Here is a 25,400-nt window from a genome sequence, read left to right as displayed (position 1 = left end):
ACCCCATTCAAACTATGGTCGTTTAATTCAATGCAAAATCAACACGTATATTTAAGCTGCGCCTTCTGTGTGTCTATCAGATATCTTCTCCATGTGTTCATGGAGGCGGGCTGCCTGGAGTGGTGTGTGGTGATTGGTTTGATCCTGCGGGATGCAAATGTCATCAAGCAGGTGATCAGTTTCCTGGACAACCCAGAGGTTCCTGCGGAAAATGTGCAGAGTGTCCGAAACGGATTATTAGCAGTCGATGCGTGGGCCTCCACAGACTGGTGGGTAGTTCTGTACTGGTACCGATATTTTTAATCTATAAAAACACGTTATGTAGGGGAGAGCAGTGTGTTCTGATTTATGAGATGTCATCTTTAGTTTGGAAATTGTGACACATTTTTAATGACCACTAAATCACTGTGATTTTTTTTATTTTTTTTATATTACACAATAGGGCAGCACAGTGGTTAGCACTGTTGCCTCACAGCAAGAAGGTCCTGAGTTCAATTCCACCATCAGGAATTGGAGTGTGGAGTTTGCATGTTTGTGTGGGTTCTCCTCGGATAATAATAATAATAATAATAATAATGGATTGGATTTATATAGCGCTTTTCAAGGCACCCAAAGTGCTTTACAATGCCACTATTCATTCACTCTCACATTCACACACTGGTGGAAGCAGCTACGGTTGTAGCCACAGCTGCCCTGGGGCAGACTGACAGAAGCGAGGCTGCCATATCGCGCCATCGGCCCCTCTAGCCAACACCAGTAGGCGGTAGGGTAAAGTGTCTTGCCCAAGGACACAACGACCAGGACAGAGAGCCCGGGGATCGAACCGGCGACCTTCCGGTTACAGATACGCTTCCCAACCCCCTGAGCCACGGTACTCCAGCTTCCTCCCACAGTCCAAAGACATGCACTTTGTGGGGATAGGTTAATTGAAAAATCTAAATTGCCCATAGGTGTGAATGCGGGAGTGAGTGCGACTGGTTGTTTTTCCCTGTGTGTTAGCCCTGCGACAGACTGGCGACCTGTCCAGGGCGTACCCCGCCTCTCGCCCTATGACAGCTGGGATAAGGATAAGCGGATGCGAATGCGTGGATGGATATTACGCAATAAATACAAACCACACCTTCCAGCAGTACCATCAGTCCTAATACACTAGTATAGAGCCGATACCAGTGCCGGCGTTGTTATCGATCCTATTATCAAAAGTCACGATCAGTAACAATCAGATACCGATACCAGTATTGATAACTATGCTATCAGTATTTGGATTGACCTATCCAACTCTACTGATGGATATAACAACTCGTATAGAGAGATTTCTTTACCTTTTTTATTACAATAAATGTTTTGTCTTCTTCCCGTAGCCTGGGTTACAAACCATTCCTCAGCCTGATCCAGCCGCAGCTGCAGCGGCTGATGGAGTCGACGTCGGAGCAGGTGCAGCCTGAAGCCTTCCAGCCTGCCACCCAATGCTCCAAGCTCAGTGGCTCTGAAGGTCTGGGAGGAGCCGCGGTACCTCGGGCAGAAGACAGCAGAGGAGTGGTGACCCCGCTGGGCCTGGTCCTGCCCTCTCTCGAACCCGCAGGAGTTTTCCCCCGTCCCCCCTCTGAGGACTGTCCTCCCGAACAAACGGAGGAGCAGGGGGAGGAGGAGGGAACCTACGACTGCACCTTGTCCTGAAGCCTCTTCTGGACTTTTTAACCTGTGAACCCTTCAAGGGCCGGAGTGGAGAAAGCTGCAGCATTGGCTGACTGGAAAAAGACTTCATTTGTGTGAGCGAGCGTGTGCGTGCCTGCGTTTGTGCGCCTCTTTGTCGGTTCCTACTTCAGTCAGTATTACCCACTCTTTAGATCGCTATCAGCCCGACAGGCACAAAGACATCACAGCACAAACGGTTCCTTTTTAACAGAGCTCATTTCAGCAGATTGTGCTGGTAGATTAGAGAGGAGGGTTACTCATGTCAGTTGTTTTCCACTTGTGTTGTTTTGGAAGCTGTAGAGCAGCACGCGAAAGCTTGGGTAGAGCGATAGAATCAGTTCGAAGGGTCTGTCCGGATCTTTGCGCTAACCGCGGAGCATAACGTAGAACAAATAAAAAGCTCGAGAACCTTTTACGGGACTCACTGAAGTGCATCTGAGCCTACAGTACGTGAAGCGTGCCGTTCTGTCTGTGTGCACAAGAGGTGTTTCATACTTTCATACCTCAGTATAATTTTAAAATATTTTGTGATACCTTTTTTCTATAATGTAACAGTGTACAGGATGACATTATTTTTCTATCCCTCTGCAGTCACCCTGTGACCAAAAAAAAAGAAAAAACACCCTCAGCAGATGATTCTGTGCGATTCTTTAAAACAGTTGAATTTAAGGTTTCTAAGAAAATGATCTGTGAGTAGAATCCCACTGTTCTGAGTGCAGACTAGTTTCTTACCACTGATCAGCACCTCGCCCGCCCGCTGCCCACCCCCTCCCTAGTGATGCTAAAGTACAGAATCAGCTGCCTCGCCCTTCCCCGTGTGGGTTTTCACACAAAGCAAAGCAGATCTGTGTTGATCCTTCTCAACACTTCCTGCGCTGAACAAAAAAAAAAAAAATCACAAGATGCTTTTTTTTTTTTTTTTTTTTAATATAAATTCAAAAAAGGCTTTGTTTCCCATCACGCCAAAGGCACATCATTAGTGAGTTTTTAAAAGCCATCAGGTGGATCGTTGGCTTGTCAGCAGTGTTAGGAGCGACGCGTTAGTATTGTTTTAGTTTGAGGGATTGATTGTTGTGCAATAGATAAGTCGCCGTGTGGTTTTTGACCCTCACCCTCTCGCAGTTCGTCCGGACCACCCGCGAGACGAGCGGGAGGCCGATCGCCGTGTTCTCGTGCTTCCGAGTGGAAATCTGAACGCGTGTGCAGGGCCGTGTTCACACCATGTTGACATGATTGGTGACTCTGATCACGTGGAATTGATTTTTATCGTATTAGTCCTCGTCATTACTATTATTTATTGGGATTATTAGCTGAGAGATCATTCCTGCTTTGTTTTTAATGACTGATAACAAAACTCCTTCTCCCTCCTCTTTAGTTATCAAAGTCATGCATTGGCTCAACTACAAGCACTAAAAGAAAAACAATGCGTCAGTATTATATTGTGCAATGTATTGAAATGTTACTCAGCTTTATTTTTTTATGCTTACTACTGCTTTTGGGTTTGTTTTTTCTTTCATTCCCCCCCAGCTGTGCGCTTCTCATCCTAGACCAAAATGATAAGTTATAGTTGGGTGTGTTTATCTGTTTAGATTCTTGAATGGTTTCTCTTCTACGAGCTGCCCGTCACTATACACAAAAAGGTTGAGACGGCCCGAGCGGCTCTGTATCGTCTACTTCGACCCTCCTTCCGCTCTGAACAAGCCTACAGCTCCACTACAAGCTTTACTTGAACACGGACACTTGATGAACCAAAGACTTTACGTCCAGAGGCCTTCTGTTTTAACCCCGATTTGAACGTTCAAGTCCTCATGCAGAGGGAGGAGAATCTCACTCGCGCACATCCCAGCCCTCTCATCAGAAACATCATCGCTCAAAACTAATGCTGACGGTATGCGAGACAATTTCCTACGGAAATGAATATTTCAGCTCTTTTATGGTTTCCTTCTCTGTGAGGGAGGAGTGTCGTTCGCTCGCTCAGTAAAACGTGGACAGCAGCTCCCTCCCACCTGTGTACAGTTTAAAAGTATTGCTCGTTTCCTCAGAGTCGAGATTTATTTCTGGGGCAGCAGACATCCTCAATGCAGTGTAAAGATACTCTCTTGTACATTCGCCTTTTCTACTTATATTTGGTTTTCTACTTCATTTTCCCCCCCTTGTACATATAGACCAATAAATTATTTTTAAAAGGTTTGTCTGCCTCTTTGACCTCCTTATTTTTAAAGCAACGCAGCAGCTGCAGACAAAGCAGCAACGTGTGTGTGTTTGGCTTTACATACTCTAGAAAAGAGCTCTTATATTAATGTTTGACACCAGAAAAAACAGAGTTAACTGACATATTAACATTACAACTCCATGAATATCACACGGGGGAATCTGCTGGCTTTAAATTGACTGTTTTGTTAAATTCATGTTTAAAAGACTGTTCTGGGTTTTATTCTTCGAGCTGTGGTGCCCTTGCAGTGTTTATATTAAAACATAATTGATATCTGTACATGCAGTTTTGAAGTAAGATCAGCAAGCAGGAGTGGTTGCATTTCCTCTGCCTGTAGAAAGAGAGCAGAGTTATTTTACTTATGCAAAAATTCTCATGGCCAAAATGTAATTTTTAGTTAAACAAGTGTCAAATGGTTGCCATGTCAGGGTCAGCTGTAACAGAACGGCAGGGATTTTGTTTGTATTGGTGATATACTTTACAGGCAGAAAATGGACATATTCACTCGACATAAAGTGACACTGATTGGTCAGTAGCCAGTTACCATGCCGATGTATCAAAGAAAAACCAGGCTTAACCCTGAAGTTACCTGGGTGAACATGAAACCCCGCCTCACCATGTAGCTGATATAGCTGATGATGTTAGTGTCCACGTCTGAAGAAGTGACACTTGCCAAGATTAAACGTAAGAAGCTTTTTAATTGCTGTACAAGTGTTAAATTAATTCAAACTTTTTGCATAATGTGAAATCATCCCGTAAATTGAATACATGGATACCCTGTTAACCAGACCCAATAATCCAAAGCTCAACAGTCAACAGTTCCAACTAAGAAAACAAAACTTCAAGGAAGAAGGTTAACGGTTATGTGACGGTCGTTAGAAAGAAAGAAAAAAAAATCTGTCTTGTTAGAAATCAACTCTAAGAACAAAACTAGCAGTTACAGATGTGGATGAAAGGTCAATTTAAAGAAAGAAAAACCCCAAAACTTCAAATGTAATATTTTTAGATATCACATTAAGATATTTAAAAGTATCCCACAGTTAAAGAACGTATTTCTTGACTTGATATGGACTTCTAGACTGTTATGTGTGAAGAAGATAAAGTCCAAAATCTGAACTCACGCTCAACAAAAACGTTCAGTGAAGTGCCCGTCAGCCTCTCAGCCTACACTAGCTCACACTAACACATTAGTAATGCAAATCACTCACATCTGAAAAGGAGTGTGTATGAAGCTCTCGAACACTGGGAGTAACAGCAGTGTAGGGTGAGCCATTTCTCAGCCTTTCCCCGCTCTGCCCCTCTATTACAGCAGTACCTGCTCGGGACAAAATGAGACTTTTTACTGGTCTTAGTAAAGAAAAAAAATCCATCTTTCAGTCTGGAGCAGCAGGATCAAGTACAGAGTCGGCCGTCAGTGGACAGATCAGAAAAGACTGGACTTTTTTTTCCTCCCAGGTTTTAGTGCCGCACTCAAACTGCAGACACCCGAAACGTGAACACGGGTGAGGTGATGAACGATATCATGAGGTAAATGGCAAAAAAAACTAAATGTATATAGGCATGGTACTTTAGTGAGAGCAAAAACTACATCACCACCAAGCAAAAATCTAATTTGTTTAAATCTTTGTCCTTTTGAAGGAGCACCGAGGTCTCGCTGATCTTTGCAGGAATCAGCTGATGAGGTGAAAAAGTCCAAGCAGGCGCTTTCGCCTGCATCACACGGGCTTCCTCAGCAGGTGGAGTCGAAGCGCTTCAAGTGCCTGTCGTCAAAGTTAAGACTGAAAATTTTTTTCATTGCTATGAAACCAGTAAAAAGAAGTATCCTTTATCATTTGATCTGACCCGTGAGGCGACACGAACACAAACTCCACTCACGTGCTGAGATATAACTCCAGAATAGCTACAGAGTGGCTCAATGTGAATTTTATGACTTTAAAATAGTTTGACTTTCAAAAAAAAGAGCACAGTGGGACAATCTGCTGAAGGCTGTGATGGATGTTAGCAATCCACGGGCATGAAAACGCTTTGCAGTGTGGCACTTGATAGCTTTTAAGACCACTGAGATGTTTGTGTCCACAACAGTAAACGTTTTGTGCGTCTTTGGAAGCAAAACTTTAAGGCCTCCTTTCATTGTGATTTCTCGTTTTGTGGCAAACAGACAACATGGTTCACGGTGACACCTCGCTAGGTAGACTCGAGGCAGACGAAAGACTTGTTTCATTAGTCAACAACCCGATTCCACCTTTGACTCCTTTAAAGAGGAGTCAAACCTGGGGATGCAGGGAAGTCAGACTTTCTGAAAACACAGATATGGACATCTATAAATGGATGTAGCCCACAGATAAGAATGGTGACACTTTATAAACCATTTAAATAATCTCTCTTTTCAACATTAGTTAACTTTTGTTAGCTAAACCTCCTCTAAAGCTTTCCCACAGTAACATTCAATATGAAACTTATCTCGGTGTTGAGTTTGATCAGTCCGGAGGTAGTGGTAGTACCATGTGAAGCAGACTGTGGATGTGAGCTACAGAAAAAACAACAGCACAAATAAAACTGAGCCCTCTCCAGCAGCTGATTTTACATTCAAGAAAGGGAAAATCAAAAAGTGGGAATAAAAGCCAATCCCAGATTCCCGAGGTTTTCAGACGCCTTATATTGTCTGACCCACGACCCGGGAAGGCATTTCTTTTGCTTACAGATGCAATAAACAAAAGCAGAGGATCACATTTGAAAATCAATGAAGCAAAAGATTTGTTAAAGTCACTGCTGGAGACGGCTGGAAGCATAGTCAAGTTTTCCTTTTTTCCCCCCCTTGCTCTTAAAAAAGAAGAAGAAGAAAAAAAAGTGCAGTTATTACTACAGTAGGAACAAATGTGAAACGGATGCAAAGGTACACCCCCCTGTGGACTGGGGGGGTAATCCTGAACAATTTTAAACCCTAAAACAAAATTAAACTGCATAAACACGTGAAGTGAAATTACACTGCCCTTCGAGATTTAACCACCACTTCCAGAACAGCTTGAATTCAGACATCTGTTTTCATTTAACAGTTTTCTGTCTGCACGCCATGTCCTCCGATAGTTTAAGCAGGCGTTACATTCCTCGTTAAAACGCGTGGCTCCAAAAATTAAAAAAAATAAAAATGAGTGGTCTTAGTAAAGAAGGGCAAGTCAGTAAATCAAACTATTAAAACAAGTGCAGGTTAATGACAAGTGACTTTCAAAGTATCCGGTTAAATTCAGAGGAGGAGAGAACAGGTTGAACTCATCCATCATGTGTTATTGCACCCTGCGATGCACAGCGCGGTTGGTAGACACATTTAATATGACAACGTTCAGAGTGGTTTTGCTGATAAAGAGCAGTGGAGGTAGCCGTGCGGTGTTAGTTGTTCAGGAGGAACACTGGCGTTAGTGAGGAAGAGCGAGGGTGGATGTGAGCGAAAGGAAAAGCGAGTTACAGCAAGTAAAGCAAAAGGCACGATCGAACAAGTAGAGAACAGAAGAAAAAAAAAAAACTAACCCCTTCCTTTCACTAAGCCAGGAGTGAGCACAGCACCAAGCATCTCTCCTTGGTTAACTACAGTGCCTATTGACACAGTGGTGGGGGTCTCTCAGGCTGGCTGGGGTGGAGCTCGCATGTGTTGTGTGTGTTACAGTTTGAGTGAAAAGGCAGTGGGGTCACTCCTCTGTATTCTTCCTTGTAATCTCTTCTACATCTGTCTTGTGGAGCCCTGTAGGCCAAAGCTCTCCTCTGCAGCAGCCTCGTGGGATGTGTGACATCCTCAGTATCGGTACATGTCATAGGTACTGACCCAGGAAGAGGGAAAAGCCCACGTGGGGAACCTGTGAAGCATTTCCTCCAACCGAGCAGTCCTCTGGTCTTTCCCAAAGAAATAGTGGGAGGAGATGGCGACTGAGACGATCCCCTCGGGGCCAGATGGGTCAGGGTCTGCGGGAGGCTGACAAACAGAGGGACAGAAATAAAACAGCAGAAGAACCAAATAAGATTAGCAATGTATTAAGTCTGATTATGCTGCATGAGGAGTTTGTCTGAGCCACGAGGGGTTACGTGCAGCATTCATTGCAAATCGTGGCTCAGTCCCACTCATTTTAAAACATGGGCCACATGCAGCCGACTTTGATCTTAAGCAAGCGGAATCAGTGAAGCTGATCAGTAAAGCAGGGGAGCTCGTTATAGCTGCAAAAGTAAAACTGATGAAAACATAGTTCAAAGTCCAAAATTCTACATTTTTCTGATTCTGGCCCCCAGGCCTTATGTTTGGCCGTAATAATAGGACAAAAACCTCGTGACTAGGAAAAATCTGTGGTTTCCCAGCAGTGTTTTTCACTTTCAGCAAACAACTGCAAGTAGTGGGGTGACCAGCTTCAGATGGCAACTGCACAGGTTGTCTCCAAATAATCATGGGTCTCACTGCTGGACTGACTGCAGTCACTCAGGTTTACAAATAATTACCATCGAATTTATAAATGAAGACAAATTGACAACATGTTGCAATTAAACAGTTAGTCATCTGTGACAAATTTATTTGCAATCCTGGGATTGGCTCAACTGGTTATATTGTGCTTGTATTAAACTTTACTAAAAATAAAGTTTCCAGTCATGTGTTATTTTGCACTCAAATTGCCATCCTGCAGCAACTATTCGTGGAGACATTTCTGTGTCAAATCCATGTGGCTGTGGCTGGACTCTGAATCTAACAAGTTAATGTGAATTCCTGTGTGTGTAGATGGCAACAGGTACATGATATTTGCCTGTTTATCACAGTTAATTACTGTAATTTGCAAAACTATTGCAGGTAATTTTCGGTACAGACTGCTTGATGCGCCAAAGTCACTATGAAGATGGAAATGTAAATAAGAAGAAAAGGTCAGTACCTGTATTTCAAACCAGAAGGTCCATGTGGGGGCGTCAAGGCCATGTGAATAGAAGATAAAATATTCTCCGCTCAGGTCAAATCGAGGCGTCCCGTCACCGAAGGACCAGGTAGAGAGGCTGGCTCCTCGATGAGGCATTAGATACAAAGACATGTGGCTCGGGCCTGCATGAGACAGGAAGGTCAAGGGTGAAACACAAAGTGATACCTACAGCTACAAATCAACGCACAACACTCTCACATTCTTCACACATCCTGCACATGTGATCACATGCTCTTTAAAAATGGTCATCAATTTTCTGATTTACACCTGGTCCATGTTTTGGGTTTGCTCCTTCTGCTATCACTTGGTACTTCTTTAGATCCCCAAAATCTTAACCCTCTATTAGCTGCTCCTGACCTTTCACACTGAATGCCATCTTGATCGTTCCCCAGCTCGTCTCTTCTTTGGACAGCAGGCTGAACTCCACCGGAGAGCTCGGAGACACTTCTGGAGCGGGGAGGTACCAGTTCTTCCTGCAAACACACGGGAGCACTTGTGAAGTTCAAAGCATGACTGAAACAAGCATTTATTATGACACCAGAGGCATCAAAGCTACAAGGCTGACCTGCTGAGGAACTTGACAGGCAGGAACCAGGGATAACCACAGAAAGGTCGGTCCTCTCTGCAGCGGGTCCGAACCGTTTCGTTGATCTCGGGGATGTGGGGTGTGATGTGCTGCATGCCCGTGTAGTCAAAGCTGTTTATCCACAGACCTGAGTCTCGGCTCTCCACTTCTCCCTGGAGATTGTGGAAGGTCCGTGTTGTATGCTGCAGGGAGAGTAACAGGAAAAGAAAAACAACGAAGTTCTTTGATGTTAACATGTTCTCTTTTCTTTCACGTGCTTTGTGCTACATCTGTTTAGCTGGAATGACTCAATGTAAATTACATACGTGAGCACATCAAGGAGGGAAATATAATAATAAAAGATGACAGAATTATTTTCATGTTTAAGAAACACAATTTAACACGTCAAGAACACTCGAGGAGTTAGGCTCCTCGAGACTGTTTACAACTCGAAGGATTTACACCGAGGTGCAAACGGGCAGGTTGCACTCAAGAACAGGAAGGCCAGATTAGACTGTCATACAAGATCTAAAAGAGGCTGCACAGTTCTGGAAAAATTATTGGGACAGATGAAACCAAAATGGACATGTGCTGGAATGAATAACGGAGAATATTATGGAGAAGAGAAACAGCTCATGATCTGAATCATACCACGTTATCATTTAACTGTGGTGGAGGTAACACTATGGCATAAGCAGGTATTGCAGCCAGTGGACATTGGTTTCTTGAGGGTGTGACTGCTGATAGAAGCAGCAGAATGAATTGTGCAGTGTACGGGACTATGAGCTCAGCTCAGATTCAGCCAAATGCTGCAAAACTGATCAGACCGTACTTTAATTCAAGGGTTTCAAGCTCCTGCCACTCATTTAGAAATGTCTTCTCGCATCATTTTCATTTCAAACCGAGTCACTCAGACCTCAAACGTCATGCAATGGACAGGCCAGAGCTTTAGGTTTTGGCCGTTATGAATACATTTACTGGTTTTGACTTCTTGCAGATCCAGTTTCTCTTTTTCTTACATACTGTATCTGTATCATTTTTGTGTATATTTGTGTTTTTGTGTGCATGTTATGAATTTCAACCTGCAGGAAAACTCTCTTTGGTCGCGGACTGTCTAGATCGCCCGAGTAAGGAAAGAAGAGGCCACAGGACACCAACAGGAACATGATGGTGAAGACGAACCCAAGACCTGCCATGATCCGCTTAGTGCTACGCACCAAGTAGATAAAATGCAGCTGACAAAGACATGAGCATGTGTTACTAAACAGCAGAAGGAACGGGCATTTGAAAATACAACTAAGGTGGCACAAAATACCTGATTCTCCAACACATTTTCTAAATTAAATTCACTTCTGCCAATTATACTCCATACTATACGTATATTTCCTTCTGTATCTGGTTTGAAAATAAACTCACTACTACTACCAGATTAATCAAAACAATTCTTTAGTCAAGTATATTCTGTCTAATTCAAAATGGGATTTCTCTGTTTCTTCTGCTTAATAAAAATCCTGATTTTCTTCTCACTCCTATATATAATGTAGAAATACTCACAAAAAAGGAGGAGAGGAAGATGGTTGCCAGAGTGACTAAGGAGGCCAGCACCACCTCGGGGGGTATCTCTGTGCCACTCCGCCCCATGATGGGAGTGAAAATCTCAAACACCACCCAGATGAGAAACATGAAGTGCACATATGGCAACGCCAGGCCCAGCAGGTACAGCACGCAGTACTTCGCTGATGCTCCTGGAGAAAAAAAGAAATCTTTGTCAGGTATAACTGAGCCAGAGACACACACACACACACACACACTGGATTCTCGTAGCTGCCCCCAAATCCATCTTAAAGAGAAAAGCGTTTATACAGTCTTCAAAGTTTAACATCTAAACACTACAACTCAAATGTGATTCCAGTCCTGTTTTCTGCTGTGCAAGCAGAAGAAAACAACATGCTTTGCAGTGAGTTTTGCAGATTCAGTGAATGTGTGCCTTATTTCCTGCCTACAATATATTTAGAAAAACATTTCGCTGAACTCTGCTGCTGCTACTTAAGATTTGTCTGTTGCTGCATGATCCATCCATCATATTGTTACTATTTATCCAGCGACTTAATCATTTAGGATCCAATCCGGAACCCTTTTGATCACTTGGGGGCAAAAAAACAACAACAACAACAAAAAACACCTCTTTGATACATATCTATCTTTTGTGTGTATTTTTCAAAAGACATAAGATAGTCTGATAAGAACTTTAAGCATACACAGGCCTTTGGTCAAGAGCACAATAGGAGCTAGAAAGGAAGAGGGTTCACCTTTATTTCATGCAGTTACTTGGAGTTACTTTGACTATTTCTGTGATAACACAATCGTCTAAAATAGCCTGATAAGATTAGAGTACAATGAGAGGATGCTAGCTTCATCTTACTGCTAAGAGAGCTTATAAAGAGCAGGTATGAGCATATACATAATTTACTCTTGTGACTCTAGAAAAAGTATTAATAATTAACCAACCGTCCTTACTTTCAACAGTTTTTAGTACCCTGTGCTTCATTCAATCATGGTAAACAAGGTCGACTTTGAGATCAAGTCTTTACCTCTGTGTTTGAATTCTTTTGCCAGCAGCAGTCTGGTGGCCAGGGGGAAAGCCACCATTAGCATGGGCGCGTAGGCCGAACACAGGCCATGTTGGGTCAACCACACCAGGCTGCAACACCACAGCAGCAAGCTCACGTCAAAGTAAAGGTCACCCAGCTCTACCAGGCGGACGCCCTGTGAGGAAAACATACATACTCAACATACAGGAAATGTGCAGGGGAAGGTGTGTGATGCTTTGACAGATGAGGATTTAACCTGTAAGTATGAAAATCTAATTGTTGTTTTGCAAAACAACCACAACAACAGCAAAACAAATACAGAGAAGTTAATCATACTAATCAGAACTTTTGGGGGGATATCAGTAACAAATTAATGTCACTAATATACTCACCTGCCCCATAGATTAGGCATAACAATCAATGGATTCATTTAAAAGTGTCAAACTTTCAAACTGCAAACAACTGACTGCCGAGGCTTTTGGTCTGCTGTCAAGTTTCAGTTCACACGATTTAATGGTGAAATAGTACATAGGGGTTCTTATTTGGGTGAAATGTGAGTGCTGGGCTCTTCTTACATAAACTGCAAATAAGATCATCAACTCATCTATGTGGATAAAAAACAAGAAATAACTTCCACGGCTTTATCCCGAAATCACAACTGTAAACTAAAAGGAGGATAAAACAACTTAAGAAAATGACAATCACTACAACTATAACTTGTATAAGTTTAATTTGAGGACTAATAATTTCTTTACTCTCTGTCCTTGGAGCAAGACATTTTTCTTGCAGAATATACCATTCAGGATTAGAGTAAGGAAACATGCCGTTCTCTCAATAGTCATGTTGTTTCACTGAAGCGTTATGTAATCTGGGACAAAGGTTAGTCTGTGTCCTTACTGGAAAATGGCCATGATAAGATGCAGTTCACATTGTGGTAAGCTGAGGCTCCAGATCTAAATCAATTCAGTGCAGCTCTTTCAGCTTTAAATTAGTGCTCGTATTTTATAAATATCACACATACAATACGCCCATTCAATTTCAACCATCTGTTTCTACAAAGTATTCAACGACTTACCAAAGAAACCTATAACACTCTCTTTTAAAGCATGTGAGAAATGGATTTTGCTTTTATGACAGAGGTGCTAACATCTAAGAGCTGAATGAAAGCCTATTGAAAACCACAGTGAGAGAGATCAAATCTGGTAAATGTACATGTGAGGCACAAAGGACAGTCTGTCTCACATTTCTACAGTTTTATAACCACACACAGGCGACTGTCAGCAGTTTACCGAGTCATCATGACGCATCAGTCACAGTGAAATACTGTAATATCCACTTTACTACAATCAGAAAACAATCAATAAGAATAATTTAAGACCGATTTGAACTCTACAATCACCGTCCAATTTTTAGGTAGACTTTGCTAGGACTGGGTTAGACCCTTTTCTCTTAATTCTTTGTAGAACAAATTGAACAATGTGCTGGAAACACAGATTTTGGTCCATACTGACATGACAGCATCACACAGTTGCTGCAGATTAGTCAGCCTTTCATCCATAATGTCAATCTCCCATTCCACCATACCCCGCATGTGCTCAGTTGGTACTAAGGAGCACATAGTGTGCCAATAAAATATACTCCAGACAATTTCACTGCCACCTGCCTGAAATGTTCATCCAAGACTAGATGGATGCTTTCATACCAAATTCAAACTCTACTATCTGAAAGTTACATGGGAAATTTAGGCTAATCAGCCTATTCAACATTTTTTCCAACCTTCTGCTGTCCAGTTTTGAACTGTAGCCTCAGTTTTCTGTTCTAAACTGAGAGGAGTGACTTCTGACCATTCTCTCTAAACTCTGGAGATCCCAGTAGATCAGACTGCCGGCAACTGTGCCACATCCAAGGTCACATAAATCACCCTTCTTCCCCATTCTGAGGCTCACTTTGAACATTAGCATGTTGTCTGCAATATGGTTGGCTGATTAGACATTTGCCTTAATAAGCAGTTGAACAGGTGCAACTAACAAATTTAAAGAATAAAGATACTTTTTCCAACTTTAACACAACAAATAGTCCAAAATTTGTCTGTGACAATTCATTTTTCCTATTCATCAAATATAAGTGGGTTTTAGAAAGAAGCCACATCTTTGACAGTGATGCATAAAGTCACTTTTACCATACAATCAGACAATGCTCCTAAAAGGTTTAACAGTACATTTCACATTCAGTGTTACTGCTACTGTTAATCATGTCCGGCCACTCGGTCTCTGCTTGAAATTTACTGGAAGCTCTATATTTAAAACTCCACTCACTCACCCCGTAGTACAGGTTCTTGGCCAGTGTGTGTATAAGTATCATCTTGCCAGTGGCTGCAGCTCCATACAGGCAGACTGAGGCATAGAAGTGGTCGTACCAAAACATGGAGCGGCCCAACAGAGTGACAAGCAGGGCCACAATCAGCACCGACAACAGGGTGACAAACCAGCTGAGCAATGCTACACCTGTGGCGCAGGCCAGGTCTCGAACATAGCGCCCACCTTGGAGACACAGAGACAAGTGACCATTTAAGAAAATAAATTAGGATTTTACCAATTTATTCTGCAGATCCACAAGAGCTCATCAAAGCTATTTGTTCTAAATATTAAAACTGCAACATATCATTAAAATATACGCAGCTTGGGGCCATTAATGCAAATGAATGAAAGCATTTCATGTTCATTACTTTTCTGGTAAGTGATGTAACCCCAAACCTTAATGATCAATTTCTTAGAAAATGACCTCTTCAAGGACTACCTTGCCCCCTAGTCAGAATCCTTGATTTAAAGACCAATCAGTAACAAGGATTAAGTGCAGGAAATGGTGACCTACCTCCATGGCCAGGCATTGAGGCTTTCTTGGCCAGGTAGAGGAACGTAGCTGTGGCCACCATGTAGTTGAGGATAGTGCCAACACGAGCTGGGTAAGCTACCACAATTACACCTAGCAGGTCAAAAAACACCATATTGCCATGGCGGTACTCTGAGGAATCAGCCAACTTTTCTGACATTGCCAGATACTTCAGAACGGCCAGGATGTTGTCACCTGAAAACAGGACGTAAATAAGGAGTTAAAGACAGTCAAAGCTTCAGTGCATTTACTCCATAAAGAACAGTGTGCATCATCTGGGCAGCCTGCCATATACAATCAAGTTATCCAGACAGTAAATGACAACAGAATAAGAGGAACTGGGAGGTTTAGTCAATAGAGGTTTAGAGTTTCCACCACTTGTGATTTTATCCTACATACGGGGAAGTAAACAGATTATATGACTGAATATGAAAGTGATAACCTCATATGACTAAAAGGATCATCCTTTACAGAGCTGACATGTCACATGCATTACACCTGTTACTGTTGACTGAGCAGAAAAGGCTACAAAGAGGGTGGCCTGTTAAATGGCACTATATTGGTAAATTACAGCCCCCAACACATGCAGATGACTACTGCGACCTCTTACACAAACAATAATATTGTAAAAACCTATTAAACACACATATACTGTTTTACTCACAGAAGAGTTTTCCCCCCATGACAGGACATGTAAGAGAGGATGATAGGATCTGACAGATAAGGACAGTACTCAGTGGTGTGTGTGTGTGTGTGTACAAATCTTATTTACAGCTGTACACAAGTTTACGGGGCACCAAGGGCTTTCTGTTTAAATTGACTCCAAATATGAAGTTCAGCTCAGATCAGAAATCTGATTACAGGAAGGAACAGCAAGAGCGAGCTATACAGTGGATATAAAAAAATACTGCCAGCGCTACCCATCAGCCTCGTAGTAGATACACCTATGGTATCAATTTAAAAATCCTGTTGCCTTATGAGCACAGCCTTAAACTAAGACTTTATTGAAGCACCTTTTGATTTTATCACAGCATACCATTCGTCAACATGGCATGTCTTGACTTGGGAACAGTTGCCTATGCTTCCTTGCAAACACACTCCAAATGTGTCAGATCTGAGTTGTTCTACACAGCCCTCTTCAGGTCACCCCACAAATATTCTACTGAAAACCTAAAAAACCCCAAACTTTAATTTGCTTCTGTTGAATCCATTATTTTGTTGATTTGGATGTATGCTTGTCCCTCCACCTTTACGAAAGCCCCAGTTCAATCTGGAATGGCCCAACAAGAGTCCAGATGTAAATCCTTAAAAATGTGTGGGATGACCTGAAGGGAGCTGTGCACAAGTGCTATCTGATAGATTTGCAGCACTTGTCTGAGGAAGAGTGGGCAAATCAAGTCAAGATGTGCCATGCTACCCAAATCTCCCCTTGTGGACAATTAAAGGATTATTCTATTCTGCTAGTAGAGTCCTACTCAAGAATACTGAATGCACTCATTTTCACAGGTTGTAGGTCACATAAAAAGCGGGAAACGTTTTGAAATGACTCACTGTCGTCCCGTATTTTAACATCACAAAAACTTGGCATTTTTACAGGGGTGTGTAAACTTGTTTTCAATCCACTGCAGCAAAACAAAAAAACAAAAACAGTTTTGTTTTTTTTCCTCTGTACTACTGTACTATACTACCTCCATATCTGCACAGTTAATGGCACAAAAACACAAGGCAAGACAAAGCTCCATTGTTCTTCCGCCTGGTAGCTTTGCTGTGGCCAAAACAACACTGCACAATCAAGATTTTGTACAAAGTTCACTGCTTGCAATTTGCTCACATCTTTCTATTTTCTGTTTCTATCACAAAGCCAACACTGATGGTAATGATAAGATCCATTTTAGAAACATGGCAACATGCTCTTTTTAGAAAAACATTTCACATATAATCTCTACAAGAGATCCACGCTGCGTTTGCTTTTAACAAAAGTGAATCGCTTGCTCCGCTTAGACCAAACCGAGAGACAGATTTTTACGCAGAGGCCAAAGGGTGTATTCATCACAAGCTTCAAAAGAGCAGAACTGCTGATAGATCCTCGCCTTCCGTGCTGTGTCCTACTCTCCACCTTACAGCACTTTTCTGCCCTCTTCTTTACAGGCTAAAAATACCTTCTGCCTCCGTCTGAAATCTCACTTTCTCTCTCTAATAATTCATGCCTTTAATGGGGAGTTGCTGCACACAGAAGAACAGAAGGGTGATGTCCAGTAGTTCCTGAGGGAGAGAGGAAAGATGCCAACTGATGCCAAGGTTTTTAGTGCTGTCTGACTGGATTCTCTGCTAAGCTAAGCAAAATTATTCAGCAACGCAGAAGCACAAGGGGCAACAGTCTGTGACTGCCGCTGTATGTGTGCATATTTAAGTCCTCAGACAGACTGGTGGACAAAGGACAAATGCACAGCAGGTGTCTGTAACAGAAAAATGGTGCTGGAGTGACAGCTCTCACATATTTGCAATGAGTCTTGAATAAAAGCGTAATAAATATTTGAGCATGGAAGCATATGAGGTCCGCTGCTTACCCGCTCTCTGTATCGAGTCTGTTAGGATCCTGTTAGCTGTATCGTACTTGGTGTGGTAGATGAAGCCGTTTTCAATGAAAGCCAGATCAATGCCTGCAAAAAAATATATTAAACCAGAACGCCAGTAATGGAAAAGCTCATCCAATTCACAGGTTACTGTAACGTGTGAAGCACAGAAAAAAAAGTGATACATTTCATTGTCAGTGGTTCTACTACGCAAACTAGCAAGTATTAAAATTCTCAGAGAAGTCAAGGAGGCTCGAAAACTCACATCCCAAAAATCTGATTTCAAGAAGAATAGGGATTCTTTTGAAAACTCATAACACAGGAAATATGACCTTAAGCATAATCTAGGTGAAGACCAATTGAGTGGATCATTGTGTGCAAGCTACACTAAATTCTGACCAGAGCAGCAGGTCAGGAAGCACATCCTTCCTAACATTCTTTTAAAAAAAGCATAATAAAGTAATGTTTAGCTATAAACATATTCTGCAAAGAAAACTTGCATATTTTCCTTATTGGCTTCTGTTATGTAGTGTAAGAATCGGTGGACTTACCTGGGATGTTACCAAAGTCCCTAAATATGCGGAAGTCCGTATCTGAGGGAATGACACCACTCTGAAAGACCTCCTGGCCGACCACAGAGGCGAAGGGGTGTTTGGCTGCATGCACGTAGGCTTGGACCAGCCACGGGTTCTCTGGACCTTTAAGGGAGAAGAGGCTGCTGAAATATTTTAGATACCTGACAATTAGCCTTGATTCCTAAATTTTGTCATACAGATTCATCCTTTTGTAGACAAAGATATATCATCAAAGTTATTTATCCCCTCGCCTCCACCATTTTTAAACCTGCCTGCTTGTATTTTGGTATTGTAAACATTTAAGTCTCTTTAAAGTACTAAACAAAGGAACAGTAGTTGACTGCTTTAACTGGAGAACCTGCAATGCTTTTTTGCATGCTATAGATGGTAGGCTGCACACACAAACACCAAAAAAAAGGCATCATAACAAACAAACAAGGCTAATTCCTCAAAGTAGTACGTTACAGTACCTGTCTGGAAAACAACCTCCTTGCCACCAACACCTGCAGCCTCCAAATTAATGAAGGCTCGCACCTGCTTGGCCCATGGGTGCTGGGTAATGAAACCATGACTGGCCTAAAGGAGAGCGTGGGGATCCAGAGAGACAAAGAGAGAAACAACAAAAAGAGATACAAATTAAACAAAATGACACCAATTCTCCTTACAGGCTAGTTTAACATCCCACCAAATGTTCTTTTTACCTGCAGTACATTTTCCTCTGCCCCGTTAAACAGGAAGATGACGCCGTGGTTAAGAGGAGTTGACTGGTTGGCCAGAGAATGGAGGACTTCCAGCATCACTGCACAGCTCACTGCATCATCACTGGCACCTAAGACAGAGAAACTGTCTTAGACAGAGAGCAGTGTGTCACGAATACCAATCGTGGGCTTCTAGTTTACTAAAACATTAGTGAGAGCAACAGAAATCAGTCTTAACCTGCTATTTACATTCAGAGAAATGCAATTAACATCCATCTGTCCTTACCTAGCAAAATAATGCGAGATAACAAAACACAGATGGTAGAAATAAAGCTCTAAATTATGAAGTGTAGAGAATAGGCCCTGTGTGAAGGAACATGTGACTACTTGATTACCAAAAAAAAAAAAACTTCCACCACTCCTGGTGAGAGAATAAAGAAAAAGGGGCACCAATGAGACGAAAAGAAAGGAGCATGTGATACAGAAAGATTACACAGCTCAGCAGTGAAAATATACCAAAGTAAGGAAAATATGACCTGCAGATCAGAGGGGCAAACTCAGACATCATGTGCTCTGGCTTTCTACACTCAGTGAGTTCATGAGGTAGGGGTGGGGGCTTGTTCACCCTGTGTCTGCATACCATCCACATATGACAGTAGCATATTAATAGTTTTCTCTCACCATAAGACTTCAGAATGCATGCATCTGTGCAGGTTAGCTTTAAACAGGAAAAAAGTATTTTGAATTAACTTATGAGTTTCTTACCAAGTCCTGCCTGCTTTTATTCTTTGTTTTTCCATAAACAAACGTTAAGAATTCCAAGAAATCAAAGGCTTGGCAAGCACCGGGGGATGTGAAAATATATGTGTATCTTCCTGGTTTTGGATCAATTTCCTTTTACCAGTGTAGCTGTGTGTAACGCATATGTGTGTGTGAGAATGAGAGCTGGGAAAACATGCCTACCCACAAGGCTCGAGGGTGTAGAGTTAAAAAAAAAAAAACAACAACAAAAAAAACTGCTGAATTAAAACCAGACTAAAGCACAATGGCTGCACACTGCAATGTGCTACATATTTAAACCAAGCAGGGAAAAGAAAAGTTTACAATTCATCCTGTAGGGACTATAAATAATGATGATTGTTGTTAAGAGTTTATGTACATCAGCGACATTATTTAATGTGTTTATAGATCAGATTCTTTATAGATATATCTGTGCCACTTTTACAATTGGGGCGGGGAGGGGGAGGGGGTGTTTAACTAAATTTTAAGTATCAAAGAAACTATTTTATGACACAGTTTTAAAACGGAGTAGAAATAAAGCTCTCATGCACATGTTCTTGCATGCAACTCAGGCGTGCAAAAGCTCCACTGCAATGACTGGTTTTTTTAACCAAATGTCACTCAAAAAAATTAAAAACACCAAGTGGTTTTCTAAATGTGTCACTCTAACTACAAATGACAGCAAATCAAGGTGATCAAAGTCAGTCTGATGAGCTCCATCCTCTGGAGACCATAAATAGTACAAAAGAGCACTTGCAGTACAACAACAGATTTAAGAAGATGTTTTTATAAAATGCACAGAATTTGCTGTTGACATGGTCTCCAGGTGTTAATTTGCAAGGTGTGGACTATAAATAAAACAAACACCACCACACTCAGGGTTTCACCCTCACGGAGGCATGTCTGTTCAAATGAGTAATTAATTTGTTTTTACCTGGACTGTTGGCCACTGTGTCAAAGTGGCAGTTGGCGAGCATGAGGTGCTGCGCGCCACCCTTGGGCTCCAGCCTAACGGCAATGTTGGTGATGTGATCATAGAAGCTAGTGAAGCCTCCGAGGAAATCAATGGAGAAGGTCCCAGTGGGACGCTGAATATCAATCGAGAGTTGATGAGGGCCTGCGGCGGTCTCGACCTGGATGTCCTCGATTTGCTTCAACAGGTATCCCACTGTCAGGACCTCATTCTCCTGGCTGCCCACAGGCCGAGGGCCAGCACTAGTAATCTGCTCCAAGTGCTGCCTAGATTGAGAGGTGAGAGAAAAGGACAAAGAGAGAAAGAAAAATAACCTGCCATGTTTACTGTGAAACATCAGTAAATCAAGGTGACTTGTCCCAACAGATCTGAGCATAGCTCATCAATTTAACAGTTCAGTCATGTAATTACAGAGTCTGATTGAATGCCGCTGTGCATGTGTAGACAAAGCATCAACAAAGTTTCAAAAAACTTAAAATATATTAAATGCATGTCCTGAAGACATGAGTGAACTCACTGACATGGCCTGTAAGAGAAACAACGAGGCTTAAACTTTTTTGTGTTAGACAGTGAACTGGCTGCTGGCTTTGCTGATTAACAAAATATTTGTACAAGTACTTTAACCCAAGTGTTGTGGGGCTAAACAAGGTTGTATATGACAAACAATGTTAGATCATACTTTACTGTAATTGTGTCTCCAAAGAGGCAGCTTTTCATAACATATATGGGGGGGGGGGGGGGGGGGGGACTGCTTTAAACCTACAAATTTAACTGTAAAAGATTACAAGTTTCACCCTTCTTGTCTTGCTTTCTACTGAAAAGTGATTGAATACATGCAGAACAAGACTTGGAAACTGAACTGAGCAATCTTCAGTATTTCCTGAAGCATTGTACACAAGACATTTTTAAGGAAGCAAAACAATTGATCAAAGCTTAAGAGTGAGGTCTGGGGATTGGAGAACAGTGATATTGCCTTAGGAGGTGCTTACTCCCTTTCTTTCTCTTTAGAAGAAAACTGCTGTTTGCTTTTAGAGATACTAAAATACAGCAGTGGTTACTGATACTTAAAACAAATGAACTGTGCCTGATATCAAACCACGACCTCTAAAGTCATGTGTTGTAGTCCAGCTGTTATCCGTATAGATTAAAAACCAATCTCCTGCTCAATTTGGTTTTCTTGTAGCCAGTGTGGCACCACATGATATTTCAGAAATCTAAAGTGCTGCTTTCACTCAATTTTTCAATGACCTACTGCAAAGTCTGGATTTGTGGGCGACAGACACAGAGCTCAGAGCTCTAATCAGTTCAAATGCAGCTTGTCTCACTCATTTATAGAGCAATGAGCCAAAAGATGGCAAATCCAGCTGCTCTGCACTTTCAGCAGCTCAGCAGACCTCAGATTCAATGCTATAATCCCTGCAGCCCTCTGTTACGCCATGAAACTGAATGAACTTTTAATCTGAAATTTCTACAGTCTTTTACAGGGACAAGATGTGTGATGTTTATTAAGATCCCTCTTACTGTATTTGAACATTTATTCGATTTTTTTCTGTGTTTTATAAAATGTCAGGGTTGATAAGTAGGATAGCTCCTGATGCTTACTGTCACTGATCAATATGGTGATTTCTTCTTCTTCTCCTCCTCCTGTTTGTTAATAATGTAATCTAACAAAAGCCCTGCTCCCAAAGGTGTCTTTTCTGTCTCCCACTACAATAAGAGAACTAACTACATGTACATGCTACCGCTATGCTCACGTGCTTTAAATCCGCATTTCCTGTTTCTCAACCGGTCCTTTAAAACCCTTTGTCGTGTATTTGCATTGGAAATGCACCAAATAAAAAACTTACTGTGTGCTACCGTATATAAATAAACACCTACTTTTTTAACATCTGACGGCTTTCAGAATTAGGACTTAGACAGTAAATTTGTTATTCATCTACCCAGGGATGGTTTTAAAAGGCTTAGGGGAGGAATAATGGTTAACTACATCAGATTAGTCCTAATAGTCGCTGCACCTATCCTCTCCTGAGACTGGCACCTGTCCACTTCGCGGCTTAGGTTGAAGGTAAAGGTGGAGATGGAGCGGAACAGGCAGTGGTTTCTGGGCACGTCTCTTTCTCAACAAAAGAAAGATTAACCGGGCCAACACCTAGAGAATAAAACTGGTCTTATCGTAAAACTCACCTGGCTCTCACTGCGTTGAACTCGCCCGTCGGTTTTCCAATGACAAGCTGCTGCAAAGACAAGTGAACGAGTGCCCACAACACCAAAATAAACACAGAGACCAGGGAAGCTGCGAGCCCTTCTCGCAGCAGGTAAAGGTTCACTTCGGGCTTCCTCTTCGGCTCACCGTTGTAGCCGTTGTTCTCGCAGCGGTCCTGGGCTCCGTTATTATCCTGAGCGACGTATTGTTGAGTCCCGAAGGGTTTTATTCTCCGGACAGTGGTGTCGCCCTCCATTTCTAAGCCAGCGGTACATCAGCTGCAAGCGTCGCTCTCGGTCTTCGCCTTTTTCTTTTTCTTTTTTTCCTCCTCTCTTCGGACGACAAACGGATCGCGCAGAGGGACAAACTTGAATGAGAGGGCGGGAGGAGGAGGGAAATCAGAAGAGATTTGTCGAAACGTTATGCAAATTAAGTTACATTTCTGTGCTTACTAGGACTTAAAAACCACATAAATATATATTTATTTATATTTGATTTAAAAACGTTTTCTTTTTTTACTGACTTCGTCCGAAAATAAGGTTTCATAAAGCTTTTATTCCCCCCTTTGAAGTTATGCTTCTACCACCTCCATCTCGGTTGTTTAAATTTCCCAGGATTCGATTAAAGATTCTCAGAGTACCATATCTTTTTCTTAAAATTACTAATATAAAAGAGATATCGGGGAAAGACAAAAAAACGTGAATTATTCCTTTAAAATGAACTCAATGAACCCCCTGTGCAAGGTAAAGCTTTATATACACTTCAGTTCAGTTAACATTTATGAGACTAAAATATTTAAGTATAATTTCCTGAAGAAAAAAAATAGATAGACAGATAGATAGATACGTAGACGTAGACCTCTGACGTAGACCAGATTTATTTTCAGTTCATTTTTCTGTTTAATTGTTGTTGTTTTCTGTTTTTTAATCTAAAATATTATTCCATAAAATACTGAAAATAAAAAAGTGTCAATTAAATACATTGTCTCTCTTACCATTGTAGTTTATTGTAAGGGGATTACCCTTACAATAAACTACAGTGGTTAACAGATTTATTAGACTATACCACCCAGAGTAAAGTTTACGTGAGAGTTGCCCTAATATTAACAGTATTGCTAATCACTAAAATCATATTTTATGTTTCTGTAATGGTTAATACACAAGTATGCACTAGATCTCTATTTAAATATTAATATTTCTATTTTATTGCTAAAATATTTTGATTGTCACCCGTGAATTTTCTAATTTTAAGATTATAAATTGAAGTTGTATACTTCATGAACAGAAAACTTTGTTTTTAGTGGTTGAAAGTTCACAACATTATGATAAAAATTCATGTTTTTAACAGGTGTTCTAATAAATTTCCTAAGTGCTGCAAATATGTTTTATAACTAAGTTCAGTGTGTGAAAATTAGGTGTGGTCATTCTTGTGTTTTGGGAGTATAGCTTCACTGTGTTTTTGAGGCTGTTATGAGGCGTGTTGTAGTGCAGATGGAACTGAAAGAAGATTCACAAACACAATTTATTTTTTTCATCTGAAAAGATACACTTGATTATGCTGTCTCACCTACTACTACTACTACCACTACAACATCAGTGGGGTCTTCTCCATGCAGCTTACAATGAACTTTTTTTTTTTTTATTTCAACCTATAACAATTATCATTGAACTAAAACGAAATTTTAGAATGTTGTCGCCACCTGGTGGACAGAGGGAGCGTCGCACGAAGTCACTGAATGCCATTCTTGCCATCATGTGATTGCTATAGCACAGAATGTGTTCATTTTCCAATGAAAATTGACTCTTTTTGTTATATTAACTTAGATGTAATTTTCATAGATCTGATTAAACTTAGATAAAAAAATGCTGTAAACCAAACCACCTAACATCTATCTAAATCTAGCAAGAAACGTATAAGCACAAGTTTAAAGGTGGTATTTTTCATGTACGAGTTCAGATACCATATAGGCCTCATATACAGTCCTTTGTTCTAAGTTTTTCTCTCTAGGTGCCTCCGGGCCCAGTAAACACAGCCCCCCCCCCTCTACTGGTGTGTGCTAGCATAAAACAAGCTAAAGAATATAAACAGAAGAAATCGCAGTTTTAAATAAATGTTTCTATGCTTTGAGGAGACATTGTCATAGATCACATTTACTATTTTCCAGTCACATATCAGGGAGAGTCAGTTTTCTCAGATATTGGTAAATGTGAGATTTTACATTAGCACCCTAAAATATCTTTTCCGTTAGCATTTTTAACACGGTTAGCATTAGCTTAGTAATGTAAAGTTAGCTCTAAATAGGCATAGCTGTTTTAATGCGTTTTCCTCTTTCACAGTAATAGTCCCCGTTAATATTTTTAATTTGAAATTAATAAAATATACAGAGAATAAGGTAAATTTATGACATATAGTTATTAAGACAAATCATTGATGTATTGCTAGAATACTAAATTCTTGTTATATTAAAAATAATCTGTTTCGACTTTCTCATTGTTGCGGGCAGCAATGTAATCTTAGTCCAGATCAGTTTAGTTTATTTTGTAAATAAGAAGAACATGTAATAAAGTGTTTTTCCAAATGCTAAAAGAAAAATATCGTGTAAATAATGTGTTGCATAAGACGCAACGTCCTCACAACTCTTTTGAAAATAGGAAGTGGTGTTTTGTGTCGTTTTGTGTCGCTTGATTTTCTTTTTTTTAACCAGCT

The 25,400-nt window shown here is 41.1% G+C and overlaps 2 protein-coding genes across 3 annotated transcripts in view; one reads left to right on the top strand and one right to left on the bottom strand.

Moving 5' to 3' along the window:
- The window catches only part of ric1 (RIC1 homolog, RAB6A GEF complex partner 1), a 45,389-nt gene extending 41,504 nt beyond the window's left edge, over nucleotides 1-3,885 (top strand). For both annotated transcript variants that reach the window (XM_086300770.1, XM_086300769.1), the window contains exons 26-27: nucleotides 81-269; nucleotides 1,362-3,885. In XM_086300770.1, coding sequence (XP_086156896.1) covers nucleotides 81-269; nucleotides 1,362-1,677 — 505 coding nt within the window. In that variant the 3' untranslated portion in view covers nucleotides 1,678-3,885. The remainder of the gene's footprint in view (nucleotides 1-80; nucleotides 270-1,361) is intronic.
- Nucleotides 3,886-4,585: 700 nt separating this feature from the next.
- ermp1 (endoplasmic reticulum metallopeptidase 1) lies at nucleotides 4,586-23,054 on the bottom strand. Its single transcript, XM_086300771.1, has 16 exons — nucleotides 22,676-23,054; nucleotides 20,453-20,757; nucleotides 18,742-18,869; nucleotides 18,511-18,616; nucleotides 18,017-18,163; nucleotides 17,460-17,552; nucleotides 14,875-15,087; nucleotides 14,323-14,543; nucleotides 12,004-12,178; nucleotides 10,967-11,157; nucleotides 10,495-10,647; nucleotides 9,413-9,615; nucleotides 9,205-9,320; nucleotides 8,806-8,969; nucleotides 7,722-7,868; nucleotides 4,586-6,434 (listed from the first exon to the last, which is right to left on the bottom strand). The coding sequence occupies exons 1-16, from the start codon at nucleotides 22,948-22,950 to the stop codon at nucleotides 6,318-6,320; spliced, it is 2,754 nt and encodes a 917-aa protein (XP_086156897.1). The 5' UTR covers nucleotides 22,951-23,054; the 3' UTR covers nucleotides 4,586-6,317.
- Between the last annotated feature and the right edge of the window lie 2,346 nt (nucleotides 23,055-25,400).

The sequence above is a fragment of the Aulonocara sp. 'chitande type north' Nkhata Bay genome, linkage group LG7 (assembly GCF_057382095.1).
Source record: "Aulonocara sp. 'chitande type north' Nkhata Bay isolate Kocher_YH1m ecotype deep benthic linkage group LG7, A_spYH_male_GT1.1, whole genome shotgun sequence".
NCBI lineage: Eukaryota > Metazoa > Chordata > Actinopteri > Cichliformes > Cichlidae > Aulonocara > Aulonocara sp. 'chitande type north' Nkhata Bay.
The sequence above is the reverse complement of the archived record's forward strand: the minus strand, read 5'-3'. Positions and strand labels throughout refer to the sequence as shown.